Consider the following 10,497-nt stretch of genomic DNA (forward strand, 5'->3'; position numbering starts at 1 on the left):
CGTAGACTTTGCCTCTTTCGGTCTGTCAGAGGGTGTCTCCCGTGTCTTGCTTGCTTCCAGAAAAGATTCCACTAAGAGGAGTTACTTCTTTTTATGGAGGAGGTTTGCCATCTGGTGTGACAGCAAGGCCTTAGATCCTCGCTCTTGTCCTACACAGACCCTGCTTGACTACCTTCTGCACTTGTCTGAGTCTGGTCTCAAGACCAACTCTGTAAGGGTTCACCTTAGCGCAATCAGTGCATACCATTACCGTGTGGAAGGTAAGCCGATCTCAGGACAGCCTTTAGTTGTTCGCTTCATGAGAGGTTTGCTTTTGTCAAAGCCCCCCGTCAAACCTCCTACAGTGTCATGGGATCTCAATGTCGTTCTCACCCAGCTGATGAAACCTCCTTTTGAGCCACTGAACTCCTGCCATCTGAAGTACTTGACCTGGAAGGTCATTTTCTTGGTGGCAGTTACTTCAGCTCGTAGAGTCAGTGAGCTTCAGGCCCTGGTAGCCCAGGCCCCTTACACCAAATTTCATCATAATAGAGTAGTCCTCCGCACTCACCCTAAGTTCTTGCCGAAGGTAGTGTCGGAGTTCCATCTGAACCAGTCAATTGTCTTGTCAACATTTTTTCCCCGTCCTCATTCCTGCCCTGCTGAACGTCAGCTGCACACATTGGACTGCAAAAGAGCATTGGCCTTCTATCTGGAGTGGACACAGCCCAACAGACAGTCCGCCCAATTGTTTGTTTCTTTTGATCCCAACAGGAGGGGAGTGGCTGTGGGGAAACGCACCATATCCAATTGGCTAGCAGATTGCATTTCCTTCACTTGCGCCCAGGCTGGGCTGGCTCTTGAGGGTCATGTCACGGCTCACAATGTCAGAGCCATGGCAGCGTCAGTGGCCCACTTGAAGGCAGCCACTATTGAAGAGATCTGCAAAGCTGCGACGTGGTCATCTGTCCACACATTCACATCTCATTACTGCCTGCAACAGGATACCCGATGCGACAGTCGGTTCGGGCAGTCAGTGTTTCAGAATCTGTTCGGGGTTTAGAATCCAACTCCACCCCCCTAGGCCCATGTTTATTCTGTTCCAGGCTACACTGTCAGTTAGTTGGATAAGTTGTTAGGTCAATCTCAGTTATGTCCTCGCCGTTGCGAGGCCCAATTGACCATGTTTGTTGTTTTGAGTGAGCCTGGGGGCTAGGGATACCCCATCAGTGAGAACAAGCAGCCTGCTTGTCCTCGGAGAAAGCGAATGCTACATACCTGTAGAAGGTATTCTCCGAGGACAGCAGGCTGATTGTTCTCACATACCCGCCCGCCTCCCCTTTGGAGTTGTGTCTTCCCTTGTCTTTGTCTTGCTACATAGGGACTGACGAACACGAGCCGGTTCGGGCGGGAAGACAGCCGCGCATGCGCGGTGCGCATGGGCGCGCGAGGACTAGCAAAAGCCTTTGCTAGTGAAGTTTCCGATTGGAGGGGCTGGATTGGACGTCACCCATCAGTGAGAACAATCAGCCTGCTGTCCTCGGAGAATACCTTCTACAGGTATGTAGCATTCGCTAAACAGGATGCTGGGCTTGATGGACCTTTGGTGTGTCCCAGTCAGGGGCGTAGCCAGACACCCAATTTTGGGTGGGCCTGGGCCCAAGATGGTTGGGCAGAAGAACTCCGCCTCATCCCACAGATGATGTGGTCTCTCCTCTCACCTGCATGCCATATGGTCTCTCGAATATCCTCCCTCTCCTGCATACCTTTTAAACAGCAGATTTTCACCGGCAACAGGCAGCAACTAATACACACTGCTGATGTTGGCTCCATACCCTTCCCTCTGATGCAACTTCTTGTTTCCACCTACGCAAGAATATATCAGAGCGAAGGCTGTGGGGCCGTTGCGAGCAGTATGCATCAGTCACTGCTCACTGCAGGTGAAGATCTGCTATTTACAAGGTATGCAGGAGGGACAGTTGTTGGGAGTTTTCGGCTGGTGGGGCTTGGGAATCCCTTCCAGCCACATTATAGCTATGCTGGTACTGGGTGGGCCTGAGCCCAAAGTGGGTGGGCCTGTGCCCACCCAAGCCCACCCTTGGCTATGCCACTGGTCCCAGTATGGCAATACTTATATCTCCCTGATAATTACGATGTGTTTTCTTTGTCACAAACCTCTAAGTTCGGTAATGATCTCGCTGTTGTTTATTCTAAAGATTTGTAGGTTTCTGAAATCCCCTCTCCCTTCTCCTATCCTGAGCTGCTGCTGTTAAAGTGGACTTGGTTCGCCCTCTGTATATTTTGTTGTTCTACTGTCCTCCTTCTTTAAATGCACAGAATTGGGAATTTTGTGTAAGTCTTTTGCTGTTGCAACCATCCATTTTCCCAGCCTACTTATTTTAGGAGATTTTAACGTCCATATAGGCAATCCCAAAGAACCAAGAGCAAAATCTTTTCTTGTTTTTTTTTAGCCGACATCACTTTTGCAGTGAATCTCCTTTCCAACTCATAAAGCTGGTCACACTCTAGACCTGGCTCTCACTCTTCAACATACCTCTGTCCTCCCCAAATCTATTTCCTTATTCTTTTTGATCTCTCTATACCTACTGCTCCTCTCCTCCCGGCCATAGGTCATTGGGTTAGACCTTTGTCCCATATAGAACCTAGCTCACTCTCTGTCCATCCATCCCATTTTTAGTGTTTCTCCTGACTTTTCCTCAAAATCTCTTAATGACCAGGCAGACCTCTGGTACTCAATCTTGACATTAGGCCTGGATGCTGTCGCCCCTAAAACTCCACCTTGTCATAAGAGAACTGCTAAGAAACATTCTTGGTGTACCCCTAGTCTTCGTCTATTGAAGCAGCAATATCGTCGTGCGGAAAGACTCTGGAGGAAATCTGGGTCATTATTTGAACTACAAAAATGTAAAACACTCTACCGTGACTATAATTTATCACCTTAAAAAGGCCAAATCAACCCATATTGCCATGTAGCTTCAGAAATCTCCTAATCATGCTAGGGATCTCTATTCCATCTATCAACAGTTAGTGTATCCATGTAAAGCTGTCCCAGATGTAGTCCTTATAGCTGAGACATTCTCTTCATTTTTTTGTAGACAAAATTGAAAATTTGCTAAAGCCTCTATCATCCTTGTCTTCTCTACAACCAAAAGTCATTTCTCCTTTTTCTGTTATAGAATCTGTAAATGATTAATCCGTAATTAGTTCTACCATCTGGTCATCGTTCCAAACTCAGACTTTGTCGTTGATGGAGAAAATTATGACCAGACTGAGATCTGCTTATTGTTACATTGATCCTTTCCCTTCCCCCTGGTTAAGGGTTTCTGAACTGTGTTTGCTTCCACCTCTTCTTTCCATAATTAATCTTAATCTAACCATCGGTCAATTCCCTGATATACGGAAATCAACTATAGTTTATCCAATCCTGAAAAAAACATCTCTTGATCCCTCTGTTTTAATCATTACCGCCCCGTCTCCAATCCTTGCTATATGTATAACGTTTTGGAAAAGGTAGTGTTCCTCTAACTTAGTCCTTTGCTTAAGGGCGTTAGCATTACACCCCTGTCAATCAGGATTTCATCATTACTTTGGTAGAGAAACAGTCATTACAGCTCTTCTTAGCGAGGTTCATGCTCATCTTGATCAACATAAAATTGTCTTGGCTATATCACTTGATCTTTCTGCAGCTTTTGACCTTGTTGATCACTCTTTACTCCGTTCTCATTTATCATCTTTGGGGATTTCTGGGGTTGTGGTGTCCTAGTTTTCATCTTTCCTATCTCATCGCTCCTTCCAAATTCTCACAACAAACTCTATTTCTGGGAAGAAGGATCTACACTGTGGTGTTCCCCAGAGCACTATTGTTTCTCCACTCCTTTTTAACTTAAGTCCTCTTGCTTCACTTATCCAGACCTTAGATAGTTCTGCTTATTCTTAAGCTGATGATATTGTGCTTATATATCCTTTTTCCCCCTCACTTGTGTCTGCTTTGATCTTGTCTAGATTCTATTTCCAAATGGCTCTCCGACTATAAATTAGTACTCAATAAGGACAAAACAGTTGCTTGTTGGCTTTCTAAATCCATAACTCTACCTTCTTCTTTTACACTTTTCGAAACACATATCACCCCTGTGTCAAGCTTTCATTATCTAGGAATTATTTTGGAATCTTCACTTTTGATAAATGAGAGATCTGGGGCAAAAAAGAAAGTTAGTTTCTTTGTTTTTCGTCAGTTACATAGTATTCACCACCTTTTTGATCCTGCTAGATTCCACTCACTTCTTCTTTCATTTTTTACATCCCACCTGGACTACTGTATTGTAGTCTATGCAGGGCTACCACAGTCCTCTTTAAAAAAAAAAAAAAAAAAGCTGCAGACCCTTCAGAATGTAGCTATTAGATTGCTTTGTCATGCTCATCGTACTGACCATACCACACCTCTATTAAAGCAGTATCATTGGTTGCCCGTGGAGCAAAGAATCATCTACAAAATATCAGTAATGACTTTTAAGGCTTTTCAGACCAGTTATCCAGAATATTTAGCTAGCCTTACTATTCTGTACACACTTACTGGTGTTTTACACTCACTGAATGATCACCTGTGGACATAGACGCGCTCATTATGAGTCGACCAAACAAAATGCTTCTTTTCTTGCACCATTAATCCGGACTAGCCTCCTGCTCCATATTCATGGCACTTTTGAATTTAAAAGTTCAGTTAATGGAGTTCCTTTCCTTTTCTAAATATATTGTAGTCTGTAGCTTTGCTCTCTCTGTCAGTAAGAGCGGTTTAGCAAATATCAATAAACTATCTTTCTGGGCCATTTTTGACAAAAAAACATCCAGTTGAAAATATAGAAAATGTTGCTATTGAGATGTAGGAGGAGCCAGCATTCTTAGTAGACTGGCCACACAAACATCCTAGGCAGTGGCGTTCCTAGGGTGACTGACACCCGGGGCGGATCGCAGATGTGCCCCCCCCCCCCCCCCCCAGTGAAACAATGGACACCCCCTCCCCTGGGTGCATCTTTACCTGCTTGGGGGGGGGGGGGGGGGTGCCGCGCGTCTGTCGGCAACGCTTGTTCCCTGCTCCCTCTGCCCCGGAACAGGTTACTTCCTGTTCCGGGGCAGAGGGAGCAGGGAACAAGCGTTGCCGACAGACATGCGGCACCCCCCCCAGCGGTGAAACGACGGACATCTTTTCCTGCTGGGGGGTGCTGCGCGCCTGTCGACTTCACTCGTTCCCTGCTCCCTCTGCCCCGGAACAGGAACTAACCCGTTCCGGGGCAGAGGGAGCAGGGAACGAGCATTGCCAACAGACGCGTGGCACCCCCCCCCCCCAGCGGCATGCACCTGGGGCGGACCGCCCCCCCTCCTTGGTGCGCCACTGATCCTAGGACTGCAATGGAGGCACTGCAGTGGACTTCCTATATATGCTCCCAGTACGCATCTCACCATTACCCCCTTATACTGTATGCTAAGCCCTTCAAAACCTACCAAAGACCTACTGTACCCAACTGTAATAGCCCTTATGGGTGTAGGGGTCACTATCTGGGGGTACAGTAGGTTTGGGGGGAGTGTGGGAGGGCTTGCACTTTCCGCCACAAGTGTAACAGGTAGAGTGGGATATGGGCCTGGATCCTTCTCTCTACAGTGTACTCCACTGACCACTACACTACTCTAGGGACCTGCTTGCTGCTGTAATAGACCTGGCTTATAACATGTGAAACTGTCATAGAGGCTGCTAAGTAATATCTTGTCCTAACGTGGTTTTACAGCCTGCTTTACTGACACAGACTACTCAGTAATTACTGTGGATTCTTTTGGATTCGTATTAGGTAAATGAGACTTTTAGAGGTTCTGAGATCTAAGATACACAATGATTGAGATATATATATATATATATATATATATATATATATATATATATATATACATATATTACACTATAATATACGTACGTCCATCACTGGTCCTTAATCTCTACATCCAGGCTTTTTACATCAGCTGAGAGAAGCCCCTTTTTCAACGAAGCCAGAGTTTGATCAGGAGTCTGGTTCTATGCAATGCATCCACCCATAGATGAGCTTCCAGCTTCACTGTAAAAGGCCCCCCTTTTTTATTAGGCTTAGAACTCATGTTCAGAGGTAAGGAAAATTACAGAATGCTTGAGAATTTCTCTGTTTAGGTAAACAAGCCATACTGTGGGAATGTGGTCACATGTTTCGCAGTCCAGGTGGCCAGTCTGAACTCAAAACAGGATCCACCTCTCCCTTCACATACCAAATTGATTAGAGCTGTGTCTTATCTTCTACATTCCAACTTATTTTCACACAATCAAAGTTAAACAATCATTTTTAAACAGAATTACTTCTAATCAAAAATACAGACCCCCAAGTGCACTTGTCGGTCAAAGCAGAGTTGAAAAACAATCTTTAAAATTCATTTCTATTACATATCTTTAATCACATCTTTGGGGGTGGGGTCAGTGACCACTGAGGTAGTAAGGGGGGGGGGGTCATCCCTGATTCCCTCCAGTGGTCATTTAGGGCACCTTTTTGTATCTTATTCGTTCTAAAATCAAAAGAAGGAGAAACTCCAGTCCTCATGAACACGTAAAAACCAACAGTACTTTGGAAACAATAAATGGGATTTTTTACGTCATTCAGCTTTGGCTTCCTCAATTTTTGTTTCCTCGCTCCTTTCTGTTGGTTTATTCGTTCATAAAACAGGTCTAGAGCAAAACATTGAAATTTCAGCCCTAGACGTTTTCGTTTTGTTCCATTATGGATGTAAAATGTCCAAGTGTTAGGAATGCCCAAAGCCCACCCCAACATTCACCCTTGTAACTTAGACGCACTGCAGACGAATTACATAGATAAAGTTCTGCAAAATAGGTTTTGAAAATACTGATTTGGATGTGTTGAGAAGAAAGTCATCCAAATGCTTTTTGATGACACCTTTTAGATGTTTTTCTCTTTCAAAAATGAGCCTCTTAGTCACCTAGTTGTGTGCCTAAGTTAAATGTGTTGATGGAAAAAGCCTGGAATAAGTTGTTTTCCTTAGACAGTAGGACTGATCAGGCATATAATCCCTCCCAACTCCCGTTACTTAATGAACTATGGAACTGAGGTACTGAGGAGAGATTGCTGCATGGAGGGAAAACCACACTTTTACACATAATTTTGAACTTTTGGGCAGCTGTTCTATCCCAACAATGTGTGATTATGTTACCTACTTGTTTATTTAATCTAATTTCTCATATACTGCCTAAATTCAGGTACAAGTAAATATTTTTCTGTCCTTGGAAGGCTCACAGTCTGTTTGTTCTTGAGGCAATGTAGGGTTATGTAATTTGTTCCAGATCACAAGGAGCTGTAATGAAGTTTGACCCGGGCTCTCCTAGTGCTCAGCCTTCTGCTCTGTTAGGCTACTGTTCTGCTCCTGATGTGCCTGATCAGTCCTGCTGGCTACAGAAAACAACTGTTAATAGGTATGAAACAATAGTTTTAAAACTGTGCATGACGAGGAACAATAAAAAATAACTTCTTCTTTCCAAAATATGCCCTCTGCCCTGCTTCTAGAGGGTTGGGTAAATTTCTTTCTTTGGAGGCAGTTTAATATGAATTCCTGAGTTCTCAGTATACTCAAAATGGGCTATCACTTAAGAATCCTCACTCTGCTACCAGACCAACCTTAACTGTGGTCTCATTTACCTGAATTACCTGCATCACGAACAACTTAATATCCTGCGACAGCCTAATACGGTATGGCCAGTTCCTCTCTGGAAAAAGTAGGCACATAAAAAGAATGTGCCTATTTTTATTCACTATGGGGGCAGTTCTGTAGCTGGATGTCAAAAATTTGGCACCTAGATGCAAGGTGCTACGTGCTAATTCTGTAACAGCATCTGGGTACATAGGTTCTATTACAAAATACTAGTGAGTTGGCATCTATGCGCCTACATTTCAGTGCACCCATTTACACCATATCAATAGGTGTAAATGAATGTGCTTAAATTCAGCACTTTAGCACGTAGCTTACAGTATTCAGTGTTAAGCATGTAAATGTCAGAAATGCTCATGCCCCGCTCTAGCGCCTCCCTTTGTGGATACCCTTTTGTATTTATGAGCTAAGCAAGTTGCATGTTAAATTTATAAAGTACCGCTTAGTGCCCAACTAGCACTTTACACACATAGTGCTAGTATTCTCTAATTTACGGGAAGCAAGTCATAGGAGCCAACTCTCAACCAAATGGAAATGACCCCTCCCTGAACACAGTCAAAAAGTTTGCTCAAGAACCCATAGCATTCATAGTGCCGGCTCCTATGCACTGTTATGAAATAAGGGGGTACATGCGTTCTTTCCCAGGGGGATAGTTTGGGTGGAGCAGAGGCAGTGATATTTTATTCTTCTGGAGCTGGTTCTTGGAGCCTATTTTAGAAAGGCACATATGTTGCTACCTTTTTCAACTTATCACATGAGCATCCTGTTATAAAGCTACCCCCCCCCCCCCCCCCATCCCAAATTGTGAAATGCACTTTTAGCCAGTTCAGCTGAAAACAGCTGTACAAATCAAACATATAATTTTTCTTCTGTGTGATTTATTTTTGTTCTGTAGAAGATACAAACATTTGGACAATAGAGAAGCTAACTGAAAAGCTGGAATTTGAACATGGAATGGATGGAGTTTGCAGTTGCCCAGAAGCTTCTCCTTTTAAAGAAGAAATGCTTTCACTCTTCTTGGATGTCAGCACCATCAACACAACAGATGCTGAGAGCAAGCAGGAAGGTCTAAAGGCAACTGATGAAGATAAAATTATTGAAACTGTGCTCGATATGGAAGAAGATTACAATCTGCTGACTGCTGTTTGACAATGTAGTTGGATTGCATTATATTAAAGTGCAATATTTTATCTCTTTCTTGAGCTTTAAGCAGCATTACAAACTAGTTTTATGTGACAAACAATTTGGTCTAGTCTTAGTTTTACCCTATGGCAAGCACAAAGAGAAGGAAACACACCCTCCACGGAGTCTTCTGGGAACCAGAATAGTGAGCAGATATGCTGAAAGAGACAAGGAACACAAGGGCCTTGTACTCTAAAAAGTGCCTTGATTTAACAAAGTTCCAATGAGATACACAAATGGATGGCACAGGGATTGGACTTAACACAGTTGTGTTGTCAGGAGTCAAAAGATCTACAGTACAAATAAACATAACAATAACAACTCCCCCCCCCCCCCCCCAATATGTATTTTTCACAAATATAAAATAAAACCAAATAATACACACACACACACAGGTGAAAACATTGCACACCTTAAAATTGCATATTCCATATCAGCAGGGACAAAAAAGTGATCTTGCAAGATTAGATCACAATAAATGTAAAACATTCAAGTTAGTTGTACTGAATCTCAGAGCTATTTATTGAAATTATACATATATATATAGTAAGAGATTGGCAACTAAAAAGTTAAATCATAAACAAAAATGCTAATCAATGGTCCTAAGCCATGCAGATTAATGCAACACAATCTATGTGGGATGTAAAGAGCAACTCGCAAAAAAACTCCAGACCGCCCAAAATACAGCTGTCAGGCTGATATTTGGGAAATCACGATTTGAAAGTGCTAAACCCCTTCGAGAAAAGCTGCACTGGCTCCCAATCAAAGAACGTATCATCTTCAAAATATGCACCTTTGTCCACAAAATTATCTATGACGTAGTCCCAGGATAAATGACAGACCTCATCGATCTACCAACCAGAAACAGAATGAGATCATCACAATCATACCTAAACTTACATTACCCAAATTGTAAAGGACTTAAATACAAAACAACTTACGCATCCACCTTCTCCTACATAAGCACACAATTATGGAATGGACTCCCGAAAGCTGTAAAAGCAATCCATAACCACCTAAACGTCAGAAAATCACTAAAAACCAACCTCTTCAAAAAGGCTTACTCACCGATCCAACATAAATCCTCACATCCAGCAACACAGCTCAACCAGTGATCGTATTGGACAATATACAATCTTCATTCCATACGTCCTTCACGGTGCCTGACACACACCTACCTCATTTGACCACAATACACCCTTGTATTTATTATCAACCGACTGGCGAACCCCTTTACATTACTATGTAAGCCATATTGAGCCTGCAGATAGGTGGGAAAATGTGGGGTATAAATGTAACAAATAAATAAATAAATTAGAGAAGGCTAAAATATCTAACATTGAATAACAATATCGGAGTGGAAGAACAAACATGCGACGGTGTATCAAAAAGTAAGGGTAAAACATGCATGCATGACAACATTTTTATCAAGTCCATACCCACAAAATGGAGGGTTGGTGACAAAGACTTCACCTTGTTATGTGACAAGCAACACTTGATTTTTTAATTACGCTCCATCCATACGGTCTTAATCAAGAAATAGATTATAGACCTTTTCTGTATCCATAGTCCTGGCTGTATGGATGGTTT

General features: G+C 43.1%; 1 protein-coding gene across 1 annotated transcript in view; it reads left to right on the top strand.

Moving 5' to 3' along the window:
• The window catches only part of C6H3orf62 (chromosome 6 C3orf62 homolog), a 130,767-nt gene extending 121,893 nt beyond the window's left edge, over positions 1–8,874 (top strand). Inside the window, exon 3 of the mRNA XM_030206779.1 lies at positions 8,621–8,874. Coding sequence (XP_030062639.1) covers positions 8,621–8,874 — 254 coding nt within the window. The remainder of the gene's footprint in view (positions 1–8,620) is intronic.
• The last annotated feature ends 1,623 nt before the right edge of the window (positions 8,875–10,497 follow it).

Source organism: Microcaecilia unicolor, chromosome 6, assembly GCF_901765095.1.
Source record: "Microcaecilia unicolor chromosome 6, aMicUni1.1, whole genome shotgun sequence".
In the NCBI taxonomy this organism is placed as follows: domain Eukaryota; kingdom Metazoa; phylum Chordata; class Amphibia; order Gymnophiona; family Siphonopidae; genus Microcaecilia; species Microcaecilia unicolor.